This window comes from Diadema setosum, chromosome 17 (assembly GCF_964275005.1).
Source record: "Diadema setosum chromosome 17, eeDiaSeto1, whole genome shotgun sequence".
NCBI lineage: Eukaryota > Metazoa > Echinodermata > Echinoidea > Diadematoida > Diadematidae > Diadema > Diadema setosum.
In genome coordinates, this window is record NC_092701.1 from 21,590,215 (window position 1) to 21,606,871 (window position 16,657).

At 40.2% G+C, this 16,657-nt stretch overlaps 1 protein-coding gene across 1 annotated transcript; it reads right to left on the reverse strand.

The window, feature by feature from the left end:
* Nucleotides 1–539: 539 nt before the first annotated feature.
* On the reverse strand, nt 540–15,380 carry LOC140240736 (spliceosome RNA helicase DDX39B). The gene is made up of 10 exons (XM_072320499.1): nt 15,352–15,380; nt 14,279–14,531; nt 12,587–12,714; nt 11,725–12,001; nt 11,201–11,319; nt 7,664–7,795; nt 6,025–6,134; nt 4,302–4,446; nt 3,751–3,898; nt 540–3,365 (listed from the first exon to the last, which is right to left on the reverse strand). The coding sequence occupies exons 2-10, from the start codon at nt 14,490–14,492 to the stop codon at nt 3,352–3,354; spliced, it is 1,287 nt and encodes a 428-aa protein (XP_072176600.1). The 5' UTR covers nt 14,493–14,531; nt 15,352–15,380; the 3' UTR covers nt 540–3,351.
* Nucleotides 15,381–16,657: the final 1,277 nt, after the last annotated feature.

Below are 16,657 nucleotides of genomic sequence, written 5' to 3' on the forward strand. Positions count from 1 at the left end.
TCTGAAATTTTGTTATAAACATGTTCATTACAACGGGAGCGTACTGTATTGTTTCACTGAAGAACACTTTAGTTCATTAAATACAATTTGCATGTGTTTCCAACATGGCTATTGGCTTCCAGAGTAACTAAACTTTTGTAACACTATGAGAAGTTAGGAAAGAAAATGAAAATACAATGTACAATGTATATGTACACGTCGACAAAAAATAAAAATATCAACTGGCTGTGAATGTACAATGTATTACATGTATCAGCAGCACTAGTACCTGTAACACACTCTGTGTAGATGGCCTGTGTTCCTGCATGCACATATAGACACACGCAACAGAGACACAAACCGACAAGACACTCGCACACACAAACACTTGCACACTCAATCATAACTCCCTCCACAGCTATGGTAAATACACTTGTATTATCAACCACATTCCATACGTAGATGTTAGAAGCTATCAATTCTGCAGCCATTAGTATGGCATACGATGTCAAGGAAATCAATATTCACCAACAAAAGAGACATCTCAAAATTTTGCTTCAGTCAAAAAGAGACATGTGTCATTATAATGTTTATTTCCAACAAAGTGTACTGCACACGTCTTTACATACATCATTCTTTCTGTCATACAAAAAAAAAAAAAAAAAGAGGAAATTTACAAAAGGACAACATTCCTGTATCTCAATGACCACTCAAAATGCCTGCAGTTTCTGGGTAAAATGACGCAATGTGAGCTCAAAGAAAAGTTTCGAGGCCAAAGACCTTTCTTTTTTTCCCCCCTACCAGAAACATCCTAAAAATATGAAATAGATCTTGGCACAAAATCTGACAGTATGAAGAGAAACCAGAGCCCTCTTTATAAGATAGGGAGGGGGGGGGGGGGGATGGGGAGAGAAAACAAAATGAAAAGAGAAAAGAAAAAGAGAGGCATTGACAATGGGCTGACACCAGGTGAGACCTGTGAAGAGAATGGAACAGAACCAATTTCACCGTTACCACTCGACATTATTAACCTATAAAAGATACAGCATCAACGCAGCCAACGGTTGCCTCCATAGGACTTAAATGAAAAGAATGATTTATTAATCTTTTCTTACGTCTGGAGGTAGTTTGAGCTCACATTTGCTGCGTGCAATAGACACCACTTTGAGGAAAAGTTTGGCGAGGTTCACATGGCTTGCAACGGTAGGGCTGCAACCAACCATGAGTGCAAACTTTGTGTTCATTAACTAGTTGTCATGATCACTTGTATCTGGTAGTTAAAAAAACGAAACAAAAGTTTAAACATCTTTTTCCAATTCACAATATAATGATCAACCATATTAACATTGCCATTTATGCTTCCACGTGGTAGAGCGAAGCAAAAAATATCTCTACAGATTCCTGGAAGGTTCTAAGGCCACACATAAAATGCACATGAGATGCCTGGTAACAGCATACGTCATATGTGAATGAAAATTGTCCCCTCCCTTCCCCCTGCAAAAAAGTTTGCATTTAATCACGCAAACAAAAATAAGCACGATGGAAACCCGTAGTCAGGACACTTTCACACTGCTGGTATCCCCGTATAATCACCATACGCCTTGTACAAAGTCGTTGCTGGAATTAACATCAAACTCTTAGTATCATTTGTCATGCCAATAAATATTTTGAAGTCCCAATAGGACAATTTGCATGTGGGGGAGGAGAAGGGAAGGAGGTTTTGTCCAATTTTGATTTAATACAGTATCACAAATTGCAAGCTCTGCACTGGATTCCTTGACAATATTTTACTGCAATCCTTCGCATAATGTCAGTTTTCTTTGGACAAAATACTGGACCTAGCAAACACCCTGGACAAAATGCTATCTCCAGTGTGAAAGTGCATTCATACCCTGCACTTTCTACCATCACTGTGGAAAGTTCAATTAAAAACAATGCAGGCATTCCCATTACTTCTCCACTCTTCTGCAGTCCATTCTGAACTTGAGGAACAGTTTCTCAATAAATGTGAACTTCTCTCACAACAAAAGCCGCCCATGAAGGGAAAATTTAAGTCACTGCACCTTACTCTACTGAGCCATAGTTGAGGGCTGTTATGGGGTGATTCACACCAGAACAAGTGTAAAAAGAATGAAAGTGAAACAAAAGAAAAAACAAAAACCCACACAATTCAAACACTAATGGAATGAACCTATTCAACCAAATTGAACTAAATATTACAAAGCAAGATATAGATCTATTTTTTTTTTTTTCATGACGTAGATATTTGTTTTCTTCTCTTTTTTTGTTACATTAAGACTAGCCATCAGTTCATCGGCTTTATAAGTTTATTTCATGTCTTGTGGTAACAGAAGCTTTACCTGTGGTGGCTTACATTGCAGAACAAACTAGATGCAGAACCTCACATAACATTTCTTGATTGCATTTAGTCCTCGGAACTTTCTAACAGTAATGGATAGCTGTACACAAAAAGGATTAGCCCCTATTTCACTTTGATATGCCGAGATCTCACCTAGCTCCATCCAGTTTTATCTCAAATGAGGATATTTACACATTGTCACATTTGATTGAAAGGTATGTTGATGTGAGTACCTGGGTTTGACAATGAATAGGCTTTTGCCAGCATACTGAGGTTTAACTTGTCATTTCTCATAGCACAACAAGTCATGCAAAGACCCAGATTCACACAGGACTGGATGCACACTCGTGTCTTGCAATATTGAATTCAAACTGTCCTCACATATCTTTTACTACGATTGAAATGCAGAGAAGAAAAGTACTTATCGACTAGTGAAATAACAGTGAAACAAAGCACAAAATAGCGCCCAAATCTATCTACATTACAATTATTGGCATTTACAATTTCTGCACCTCTGAAGCGAAAAAGAAAAAAATAAACATTTGTTTCTCCATCCATAACAGCAAAAGAAATTTGCACCACAGTCCAACTAATAAACAAGACTGACTTGGGTATGACTACTACTAAGTGTTAGTAGGTGAACAAGTTCCCAGTCTCTGGCACATTCAAGGACTTCCTGAAATTGAGGAGCAATGTGAAATCACTATGGTGCGTACATTTCCATTTCTGACATCAAATTTCTTGTCCATGTCATTGAGTAGTCTAGCTGCTGACTTCAACTTTCAGCTAGGCCTCACGAAGCTCAGAATGGCAAAGAGCAGAGTTCTTTGACAGATGTATGCAAATGGGACACTTGTTTCACACAGAAGTATAAATATGCATTGGGACAGAGTTCCTGGCCATGCTTGCAGCAGACACAAGGGCTGCTAGATGAACACTGATGATGAAACTCTAGGAGACTGTTCTGGAGGATCCTGATGACTCAGAAGATTTCTTACGGGGACGAACCGGCTCTATGCTTGTTCAACTGGAGATAAGGAGGTAAGTAGACAGATATACCAGCATATTAGAGTCATGTAACTGGACAATAATATATTTAGTGACAAACAAAAACAACCCACTGTGTTCCCAAGTCATAAGGAGGGATTAAACAGAAAAAAAAAAAGAAATTGTAAAATTAATACAATCTTGCACACACCCACAACACAAATAAACTGACACAAATATTGCCAATTTCAAAACAGATCAGAAAATGCCCAATAAAGGCATGAATGTTAAGTGCTATCTTCATCTCTTTTTTTTTTTCATTTCAGACTCTCTTTAGGATTATTCCTCAGAAATTCTTTTGACACCTTGTGCAGTACATGACTGAACACAAAGGTTATAGATAACAGGAAGGGCAGTGCACTCACTGTAAGAGGTTATGTCGATTTCGTCTGGTAGTTCCCCGATGTTGACCTCGAACCGATCCTGGACGTCATTGAGGATCTTGGCGTCCTCTTCGTCCGAGACAAACGTGACGGCCAGACCTTTGGTGCCAAAACGGCCTGCCCTCGCAACCTGTACCGTGAAGATTGAGACACTGGTGATAGGCAACACAATCACTGAGATTATGATGAATGAAGCATGACATACTGAAGGAAATTGTAGTCATTTTTCACAGTATGCAGAGACAAAGAGTGTAACTTTAATTCCTACACAACACACTGACTATGTACAAGTGGCAGTCACATGACTGAAGATGGCCATTTTCGTCAGATGAATAGGTGACTTTCAAATGGGGATGACTTTCTAAGATTGCACAAAAAACCTGGTTTCTGGTTTACTGCTTTCTCCTTCTGTGGTTTTAACTGGGATCCTTACAATAGAAATGACGCATTCACACCAGTAGACGGACTGGAAAACGGTTTACAAAGATTGCTAATGATTACACTTAGCGATAATTGTCGACAATTTCACATACCCTGTGAAGGTAGGTGTCAGAATCTTCTGGCATGTCGTAGTTGAACACAATGTTGACTCTCTCAATGTCCATGCCACGACCAAAGAGATTGGTTGCAACCAGGATGCGCTTCTGGAAGTTCTTGAAGGCTTGGTATCTCGATAACCTAGATGGAGTTGGTAGGGTAAACACAGGTTTGAATGCAAAGATAACGGCTCTCACAACTAGACCCAGTCTTCAAGCTTCAACTATGAATAGCAGGACAAGCGCCAAAAATCCTACAATCAGGGCAAGGTCTACCGTGATCTATCAGTTATGAGCATCAATACAATTCTCTTTGATAATCTTTCAATGGCAAGACACATATGGGACTTTTACACTGGGCTCTACATACACGCTATGTAATCTGCTTCAAGAAGTTGTACAATTATGAAGACTGCCATGCAAAGATGTGGGGTATATCATACATGTGTAAATACATGCAACATCTCAGATGAACACAACACACTTTTTGGTTATCACTTAACCCTATTCTAACTGGGCTATTTGAGACCAAGTTTTTACTGAGGGGGGGTCAATTTGACCCCCCCTTCAGATCTCGGCCGCCGATCGTGCAATCGCCGCGAAATTTTGCCTGAAGATAGAGCTGGATGTAAACTACAAGATAACATGGTCATACAATAGAAAAATATTGCCTTTCTATTTTTAATAAATTAATTATGCAAAGTTGTGCATGAAATCATATTTTCACCTATAACTCCATTAAAAAGACTGGAGGATTGCTAAATTTTTGTGTCAGAATTCCTCAAGACACATCAAACAATTTTCCTGAAAAAAATTAGCACAATCGAAATCAATTTCTTTTGTTTTTTGTTGTTTTGTTAATTTCTTATGTATTTTATTGTTTTTTCGACCTTTTGTTTTCTATTGTTTTTTTGCCAAAATTTGTTGCAGGCACTTTTTCAGGCTTATCTACACTAGAATTTATTAATTTCAATGGTTAAAAGTTGAAATAATCTAATTTATATCAATTTAACCAAAAAACACAATTTGCATTGGATTTGCACACGATATCGTGAATTTGAGCTGTTTTTTGGTTGACATGCATATGCAAAACATTACGTAACTTCAAAACGGTGTACCCGGACGTCGCAAATTTGGTCTCAAAATATGCGGGAGACTTCAATGAAAAAAGTCGTGAAACGACGCGGCAAAATCTTTGCGCGTTGCGAAATCGTGGCGCGAAACGTCGAGGGGGGGGTCAATTTGACCCCCCCCCCCCAGTTAGAATAGGGTTAAATCCCTCTTCAAGTCTTTCACCACAAATCTTTCATAGAAAATTACAATTTTATTTCTTCTTCTTTTCTTTTTTTTTTTGCGGCAAAATATCACAATATTTCATTGCTCCATTTTCCCCAGTCTGATATAAACTGTTCTCAAGATAAAGCACGCACAGAAAAATGTCCTGATGAATGAACTTCGCAATGTCCCTACCCCATTTGGGCAGAGAGAAAAAAAAAAAATATTACAAGAGAAAGTTGTGTCTCTCTTCTACAAGAAACAATTTGCAATGCATTTCCAATATGGGCAACAGAGTCCTCATCAGCCTATCTGATTCCTCCTCCCTGCTACCTCTCCCCCCCCCCCTTCCCCTTCCCCTTCCCCCTAAGGACACAAACAAACAAACACAAAATTATTTTGACAAGGGGACTAGGGAATCCCTGCTCAAAGAATGCCTACTAACCTTTCCTCCTGAAGCATGGCTCTGTGGATGCCGATGGCGGGGAAGTTCTGGTCTACCAGCAGCTGGCAAAGGGCAATGCATCGCTGCACACTCTTCACGAATATGACCACCTGTGGTGAGTAAGGTAAATTCACTGTCAACCATCAAGGCTGTCAAAATTCATTTGGTTTACATTTGACTTGAATGGGATTTTACACGGCATGATTCCAAGGACGAGCTCAGTGAATAATTTTTGTGAAGTAAACTGTAAAACATGTACATTACGTAATTTAACAGTGTGGCTCCATTTCACAGGTGGTTATTGTAACAATTTGGATAAATGATCAAGGTGGACAAATTCCTTGTGACTGGATATGATCGAGGGATAGGCAATTTCTACTCTTCATGGAATTGCTCATACAATGAAGTATGCTGACAGCATCAGCACCATCTTTTATGTCTGCTAGATACGGTCAAATTGTGAAATTATTTGTTAAAGGGTGTGTACAGTTCTGGTCGAGGTGAGGATTTAGCTTTTAACGTTTTGCGAGATATTCAGAAACCACTCTATGAGATGTCAAAGAGCATGCAGTTCTAAGGGGTATCAAAAATTTATTCGATGAAAATCGGTTTTGAAATGGCCGAGATATCCAAAAACAAGGTGAAACAAAGGGATCCTAATAAAGTTGTGGCATGTCGCCTTTTATTATTAGCACTTTTTTTGATATCTCGGCCATTTGAAAACCAATTTTCATCAAATAAATGTTGAATCCGTCTTAAACTTACATGCTCTTTCATATTTCATAAGAGGCTTTTCATTATCTCACTTAGGAATGTTCAAAACATGAATCCCCACTTCAGCCAGTACTGTACAGTCCCTTTAAACCCCATTGTTCACTCGAACAGTAAGTGAGAGGACATTCATCAGTAATCTGTCTACAAAGAAGATATGCAGATAAATTGTGCATGAAAAAAACAATTGTAATTGTCCCAAGCAAAGGAAGTCAAACTCCACAATATTCCAAAGCCTTGTAAAGATGAAATAGGATGGGGCAAACATTTCACAATGGGAACTCATGGGTGTGACTGGATACATGACCAAAAGACTTCTCCAGTACTCCAAATGTACTATCTTGGGTGTTTGTGATTCCATACAATGAGCTTGCAAATTGCCAATGAGATAATTGTCATTTCCATTTTCCATCTGTACACTGCATTTGCACGAGTCCTAATAAGCCCTGTTTGAACTTACTCTTGACACTGCAGGGCACTGCAAGTCCTCTGAACTATATATAAATGCCATAGAGGTCAAGATTTGGGGTATGTCATCACACACACACACACACACACACACACACACACACACACACACACACACACACACACACACACACACATACACACTAAAAGAAGTGCTTTAATGAACCATATGTGATATTGCACTGTAACAGAGTACTAAAATCATATCATTGTTACTCAAGCATTGAAACCTGAAATGATTTATGATGTGACTTAGCAAAAGTTTTCAAAAATTATACTAATTATGAATGAAAACAATTCTACTTTTCCTGAAAGAGACCTTCTGCAGTTCCAAAACCAATTACGGTCATCAGTTCTTAGTAAATCACAATATCCTAACTGACCGGGCGAGCACACTGACCTGGTTGAACTCCAAGATGTCAAGGAGATCGAAGAGTTTCCTGTTCTTCTCGTTGTCCTTCAGCTTAACGTAGTACTGCTGCAGTCCGTGGAGCGTCAGCTTGGTCTCGTCGTCGACGTACACTTCCATCGGCTAAAGATAGGGGGTAACACAGAGGCTTGGGTCTGATGCAAACAAAACTAAACACACATAAGGACTACAGCACTGGATATCCCCACATTCCCTGATCAGCACTAGAGACATTCAAAAACAAAATTGGTACTCAAAAACAGAAGGAAAGAGTGTCTAATTAAAATGACCTAAAAGGAGATTATGTTAGGAAAACAGGTGGGTATCATTTCCCATTAATCCAGCTTGGTGTTTCTTTCTTCCATGTAAAGCACTGTTCATGTGTAAGTATGAATGGATTATGGCTATCGGAAGCAAAGCAAAAATTGGTGAGACATAATTGACGTCAATGAACTATTCCAGAAAATACCACAAACACCCTACTTTCTGTCCCAACTGTGTTCCAAGCTGCTTGAATTTATTATTGTGTTAATCTCAAAGAGATTAGGTTTCCTCCCCTATACCAACCGTCTTTTTTTTTTTTTTATTTCCTTCCCTTTCTATGGACCCCCTCCCCTTCCCTGAACCCTCCATGCCACCCAGATACCACTACGATATGCGAGGCAGAATGCACAGTTCTGTATGCTGCGATGTTCACCACCATCGCCAGGACAGGTCCCGAGCTCATCGCAGAGCCGAGCCGGGCTGGGCCAGGGCAGATCTCATAGGAAAGGCCTGGTTGGTTGAGTGCACCGCTACAGCCTCTCTACAGAGCTCTCCGTTCTCCCTCGAGCCACTAGGCACCCGCGTGGAAGCATCCCTCAGCCAGACTTTTGAGACGACGAAGCGACACCTCCTGTCCTCCCCATTTCATGACTGTGAAGAAGTGTCCCATTTTTCAGATCGCTTTGGACAGATTTTCCCCATTGCCGGGTGATAGATTTGAGCGGATTAGATGCACTTCCTTGCTGGAAATTACTTGTAGTGGTACTTCTTGTGAGAAAGTCGCAGGAAGTTGCACTTCCTCGCTTCACACGTACACACAGGCAGTCCATCATCGAGAGAGGAATGCAGCTGGCAAACCTGTGCTTTACAATGTTGTGTTCCTATTTGAAGCATGCTGTATCTACCATTGCAAAAATGCCCAACAAAGTGACATTCACATCTATTACAATCATTCACACTCTTTGTCGTGAGGTTTAGGCTACAAACTTATCAGAAAGTTTTTTTTTTTTCACTTTGGTACCACCTGAAATATTTCATCCACCCATACCCAGTAATAAATTCCCTTACAAATAATTGTGATGGTGATGTACAGAATATGCTTCTGACAGCTGAAGCAACACTTTAAACACTCCCCTCCCTCTTCCCACAATCAATCAATTTTCCTTTTGACTATAATTACACCCTTACTGTTGAATATGAATCTTTCTCACTTAGCAACTTATCATACCATTGATATTGCAGCTGGTTGGGCTCTGATTTTGGCAATATTAGCTGCAATTATTTCCAATTTTCTCAACCTGGCTTTGAAATTCATTTGCAGGACTTGTACCCTGCACTGAACTATCTGTTATCTTGTTCTGGTGACAAGCCTTTGTGTGGAAGTTTACGTGACACTCAGAACACACAATAATTTGTGAACTGTTTCTTTTTTATGGTACTCCATGAGTTTCCAATCAGTTTTCAACAACTGACATATCTTTCTCGTTAAAGGCAATAAATCTTTTCTGGAGCTTTGCTGACATACGTAAAATGAAACTTATTTTGACCATCACAGAATGTATACAACACAGACTGGGCTTTTTGATGACTCTGACCTGTGAGCCTTTTTTGCCTCTTAAATGCTAAATAAAGTGAAGAAAAAAAATGTTATGACGCAAACTTGTTACTCTTCGGTTATCAGGGTAAACCACTTCAGTTTTAAGCTACCTGTTTGGAAATTCTTTGGATCTGTACATCTGACTTGATATTGCAGACACAGAATCCAAACATTTTTCTCGGAGCCCAGAAGATTAATGGGCAAGAAATGCACACTTTTAAGACAATCTAGCAAGTTAATCCACTTTCCCTGTGAGATTCTTCTTGATTGTTGTATCTGATATATTCTGCTATTCAGCCATGTTAATGTGTCATTCAGCCATGGCAAGCATTTGAATAAGTCTCTATAGGACATAGTTGTGCTCAAATCAAGAAGTAATGATGACCAAAACTGTACTCTTCACTTTATGTTGGAGGTTTTTGAGAATTTGAATAACTAACTTGCCCATATATCTGTCTTTAATAAAGATTATTACTGAAAAAAGTCAGCAATTTTCGAGATTCATGATGCTATGAAGTCAGCTTATCACAATATCAGTAGAATTTATGATTGATACAATCACACATTCACAGAGTAACTAAAATGCTTTGACAGAGTGCACATTCTCTGTGAATATCACACAGCCACAAGATTTGCCAGTGCCATTCACACTTCATGATAGGACTTGAAAAGGCCACGCTCCCATTTCTGATTTGAACGCCGATCATTTGAACGAGAGTCCAGCTGGATGAGGCAAGGCAATGCATGGACACATACTGCTATCTGCCATCATTTTCTGCTCAGCAACATCTTATTGTTCACTTCACAGGAGAGTTCAACGCACTGAAAACATACGCGAAGACTGATCTATTTTGAGAATACATGCGCAAGAGTTCTGGTGTGATAGCTAACAGACAAAAAGGACGACAAGCTAATCGCGTTGACTCAAGCTGAAGTAGACCTATCACATTCCATTCTGATTTCTGATGGCGAGGTATGCGAGTCCTTGCTAAAACTTGGCATGTGAAGACTTAAAGCAGAGTCCATTCTTGATTTCTACACAACATAAACGCGAGAGGAACACAGCATGCTGTGACTGACCTATTTCTAGCTAACTGGGCTGGATTCTCTTACGCTGCAATCCTACGCTACTGAACGCGCGATTTACGGACTGAATGATCCAGGACGTAAAGCAACTTGTGGTGCCGGAATGCACACACACGTGCACATATCCGCTCCTAGGATGTGACATATTGAACACGCTGATACAGATGGCGATGGTGTGACCTCTGTAAACTTTACCCTAAATCTGGAAATGCCGAAGAGACGTGAAACCTGACGCGCAAATGACAACAGAGCCTAGAATGCGGAATAAGACGCCGTAGTACGGACGAAAAATGCGAGGATCTGGCACAGCGTGACACGAAAGCGCTCGTGTTATCTACGATAGCTGTGATGACAGGTTGAAAGCTAGACTAGCACTCCAGTGAGGCGAGACGATCATCCTGCGGGACGCTCCATGTCACCGCTCACGGAGCTAAGGCAGAAGGATGCCTGGAATTGAGAGCAAGTTGCACTTCCACTGCGACTCAGCCTGCAGTCGAGACCTGGAGGTCAGCTGCCAGCTCTGCCACTGGGGGCGTGCCGAGTGTAGAGGTGAGAGAAGTGAGGGGAGGTGGCATATTTACATCTTGCATGAACTTCTTGCAGACGGGGCGCACTTCCTTGCTGAGCGTGGCGCTGAACATCATGACCTGCTTCTCGTGGGGCGTCATTCGGAAAATCTCCTGCACATCCCGTCTCATGTCTAGGACAAAAGAATAAAAAGATATGTATGGAATTAATATCTCCACACACGATAACAAATGACTGATATCAATATCAAACGTGATTCTCACCTACAATTTTTGGGAAAATCCATTTTGACTGTATGGAAAGTTAAAAATAGCATAAATGAAGGCATGTGCTGGTGACTCTTGAGTTAGAGGCACAGATCCTTTATAACTTAACTTATGATAACACTGGTTTTGCTATGATTAACCAATTGAGAAGGAGTTGATTTTGCTATAGTATGCGTTTCCCCAAAACAGCTGCCTGGGTATACTCGAAACGAACAGGTTAAGGGCATAGCTGTCAATTTGCCTCTTTTACACTAAACACATGGAATTACAAAGATTGTTCTTGTTTTGGGTATGTCAAACTGGAAACTCACCAAGCTGTTCAAGCATCTTGTCGCATTCATCAAGAATGAAGTGCTTAATCTGCTTCAGGTTGAGGATCTTCTGGCGCCCCAGGGCCAGCAGGCGGCCTGGCGTGCCCACTACGATGTGGGGGCAGTTGGTCTTGATCGTCTGCTCGTCGTTCTTGATGCTGAGGCCGCCGAAGAACACGCCCACCTTCACCGAGGGCATGTACTTGCTGAAGCGCTCGTACTCCTTGGCGATCTGGAAGGCCAGCTCACGGGTGTGGCACATCACCAACACGGAGACCTGCAGCAGAGAGAAGAGAAATATCTACTCATCTGTCTGAACTGAATTCTCACCTCCTAAAAAATTCTCACATAGTCTAAAACCCATGCCAAGAACCAGTTCCAAGATAACAATTTGCAAAGACATTCACAGAAGCACGAATTTGTTCATCTATTCTCTTTGTAAATTTTGCATCTACTTGGGGGTGTGGGGTTAACCAATAAATATGCCTTCTTCCTACTTGGGCCACCTTGTGTATAAATCCAGAATTTTCTGCATCCACATTCTTAATCAGGGGTCGCACTTAACTTTTTTTTAACTAGCCACGCGGACTACTTAGAATCAATTTCGACACTGAAGCAATATTTTGGCTAGCCAGACGGACTAGTAACTTCAGAATTTTATGATTTTTAGCTAGTGCGACGTGATTTTGGGTGGCCAATGGCCAGCAGACCATCGCCAATTTTGAACCCTGTTAATGCACTTGTTAATCCAAATCCATCTGCTTACTGAAACAAAAAGATGAAATAAAATAAACTTCCTAACTAAGCCTGTATGATAAATGAAATACAAGAAATAACCAAGTGTTTGAAAAGTTCTTCTCACCTGGCCATCAACTGGGTCTAGCTGCTGAAGGGTGGCCAAAACAAAGACGGCAGTCTTACCCATACCAGACTTTGCCTGGCACAAGACATCCATACCAAGAATGGCTTGGGGAATGCATTCATGCTGAACTGTGGATAGAAGAGCAAGATATCGTGTTTAAGCATTAGACTTTCATGGATTCACAAAATGATTTATCTGCAAAAAGCATGCATAACAATTTTTAGAGGTAAGGTTAGCTTCCCGGTGTCAAAATATATATCTCAATTTGCAAAAACCTGGCAAGTGGAATCTACGATTATCATTCCCATTGGTCCTATCAACAGATTGTATCTATCTCATTTATACTTCACCTGGCAGAAACTTAAAGGAAACCAAAACCCAAAGAGAAATGTGGATTGAGTGAAAGAAGCAACATTAGTAGAACACATCAGTGAAAGTTTGAGGAAAATGGGACAGTCGATGCAAAAGTTATGAATTTTAAAAGTTTTGGTATTGGAACCACTGGATAAGGAGACTACTTGAGTTTATGACATCAGGTGTGGACAACAATATAAAGGAAATATTAAGAAAATTCAACATGCTTTCACTTTTCTAGCGTAATGAAAGAGCACTTGACTGACCGCTTTTAGAAAGCAGGGGGAATAATTACTTCCCTTTAACATAATGTCAGTATCAAGCTGATGGAACGTGTAATTTTCATGAAAAATAAATTTTTGTGGAACTATCTTCATATTTTCTTTATATTGTTGTCCACACACGACGTCATGAACTCTAGTAGTCTCCTTATCCAGTCATTACAACACCAAAACTTTACAAATTCATAACTTTTGCATCGACTGTCCCATTTTCCTCAAACTTTCACTCACGTGTTCTACTAATGTTGCTGCTTTCACTCAATCCCCATTGCTCTTTGGGTTTTGGTTTCCTTTAAATATTTAATGAACATGACTCGATTTACATTTCACAGGTATGTGACAGACAACACAACCCTCTCTTACTCTAACAATAAAATCCTCGAACTAGAAAAGCACTCTGAGAGCGCAGACCTCCACCAAGCATGCAGCTCATTTCCATCACTGATCTTGTTCTTCCACAGAGATATCAGTGATTTCCACCAATACGTATTTATAGCATTGTGTGCTGAAAGTCGCCCGATTTCCCAACATAGAAGCCTTTGTTATGTCATAAACCCTCAGCTGCACGGCGCGCCTCACCCTAGCAGAAACTAGAGCACGCACTTTAGTGCGCGCAGGCAAACCTCAAATACGCCCAGCCTGAGCTCCCTAGTTCATTGACCCTACCTGCCAAAATATCAAAAATCCTTCATAAATTCCCCCAAAATTGTCGGATCACTACCAAAAGTTAATCGTTTGTTACTTGTGTCATTCTCAACCTTTCATCTCAATCCATTAACTACTTTTTGAGTTATTTTGCACACGGACAAACGAATTAACTAATTAACGAACTAACGAACAAACCAACAGTAACGAAAACATAACCTCCTCCCTTGGCGGAGGTAATAAGGAGGCCAAGATGGCAAAAATGGCAACAACAACAACAACAACAACAACAACAAAAAGGTGATTAATGCTTGTGAAAGGCTGGCTGGGATGTGGGTTTACAACTGCAGTTCTGACTCTCTACGTTTTCTACGAACATTGCACACTTCACAACTCGGCCATGTTTATTCACCTTCTGACGGATGTTCAAAACCACAGTCTACGATAGCACGCAGCAATTCGGGCTTGAGCAAGAAGTCACGGAACCCGGAACTGTGGATGGATACGTATCCCTTGGCTTTGCCTTCCTTCTGCTGCTTGACTGCTGCATCTCCACCTGCATCGGCAGTCTCCTGTGCCTCATCATCTTCGTAGTCCAACAGTTCTTGATCGTTGTCGTCAGCCATGTCGATGTGTGGAGATGATGTAGATCTAGTACAACTGTGCTGTGACAGTACAAAGAAAGATAAGAAATGGTAATTCTGTATTGAGTTGAATTTAATTCATTTTGTTCAGCAAAAATTAAATAAAAAATACACTGTGACAATATCAATAATTCAAACAATCCTGCCTGACAAAGTACAAAGTCTGTAGATTATAACCATGGAAATCAAACTGAAGGGAAGTAGCCAATGCCTGGGGAATAAACGTTTTCTTAAAAGCAGTCCGGCTGGCCAACCAACTTAGGTAAATTGTAAGCAAGTAAAAAAAACATAACCAGGCATATTACGCGCGTACGCATACGATGAGAAGCGAGCGGATCTCGGACGGAGAAGAACGAACTGGTGGTAGTTATTCGTTATTCTGCATGCCTGCATGCACTCAGCAATGTTAATCGCAATAATTTCATTATTCATTGGCTACAATTGCATCGTAATGACATCGTAGAGAGACTGAAACATGTGAGAATATAATTAGTCGCCCAAAATATCAACTTGTCGGTCAGTACAGGAAGAAGAAGAAGAAAAAAATAGGTACACATTCAATCAGTACACTACAGTACGGACAGGCCTGCTGCTGCTTCTTCCAATATCTTGCACAAAGCATCTACTGCAGTATGCATACTACGTGACTACGAATAGTCCGTGCGATTAGTTATCAGCTTCGCATTTCACATGAACATTTAGTTTCCTTTCATTGCATCTAATTGATCACGATCGACTTTTGAATACACATAATGGACTAATACATCTATAAAATACTTTAGAATTCAATATTTTTGACAAATGATAAGTTGTATCTGCGATTTAGTTGGATTTCACTTACGCTTTCCAGCAGTCTGTCCTCACTCTTGCAAGCTGTTCAAACCAAACGCTACAGAGACGCACGCACGCGCACGCAATGTACGCGCACGCGATCGATCTATCAGCCACACAAGCAACCAGCATAGCTGCAGCATGTTTGATAACTTGCCGTTAGCATGCATACGGTTCACGCGCGCGCGTTTTACATACGTACGGTTGACGTAGTAAACCAGGGAGGTGGGAATTCCCACCTCCCTGGTTTTACCAAGGAGCTTTCCTTGGCGCGAGAAGATTCCTGCACGTCATCTTCATCTTAGCGCACCTGTGATGTCTCCAACCTCAGACATTGCTCCCACCCCTCAAACAGGTCACTACACGTGCTTGCATGTAGGACCCCCTCCTGGCCGTCCTCCAGACATTGACTGTATATTCAGAAGCTCCCTGATAACTGATAACCCCCATTTTTGACCTCAGCTACCGGATGTTTCTGGACTCTGATTTGTGACTTGAATTGTGTGCTACGTACTACTTCACTTTTATAAGTTTTGTTAAATTCATATATTTGTGTATGTAATAGGATAAACGGACTGTTTTTATCGAAACAACAAAGAATAAGTTTATGGGATTTTTTTTTATCACAATGTACGACGTACGTGTAATTAGTGCTTGGAAGTGAGAGACGAACTTGCGATGTAAACGTTTGTGATCTGTTATGTTTCATGCCCAAGGACATATTGTAAAGTTTAGTTGACAATTATGTTAGTTACATTGGATTTTTTCTGACAACGGGTGAAGTTTGTGTGAATTGTGTAGTTCTGCAACTCTTGATATTTTCGGCACTGTCAGATTTAAAACTCGTATTCATTTTTGTTTCTTTATTTTTTTTATTGTTGTATTGAATGAATCTGTGCATGTATTTTTTTTTTTTTACTTTTAAAGGATATTATAAACCTGATAATATTCTTGGTATGGTTTCAAGTGTTATGCATTGATTAAGATTCAATGTAATGTACAAAAACAGTATATGTATATTGTTATTGGATGCAAGTACATGTACAAAGTGTAGTATACATCATGTAAGCGGCCAGTTGACATGCACATAGCAATTAGTTGTGCAAATCTGAATAACATATTTACCATTTTATGTGTGTAGCATACACATGATGGTTTTGACAGCAACTCAAGTATAAGTCCGCATTTTTATGTTTGTATTTTTGCCTTTCAGTTTGCCCAGTGTGTATGATTCTTTGAGTCATTTCCTACATGTATGTCTTATGTCAAGTACATATTGCACACATTTAGGAGAGGTGAGATTTTTACATACGTAT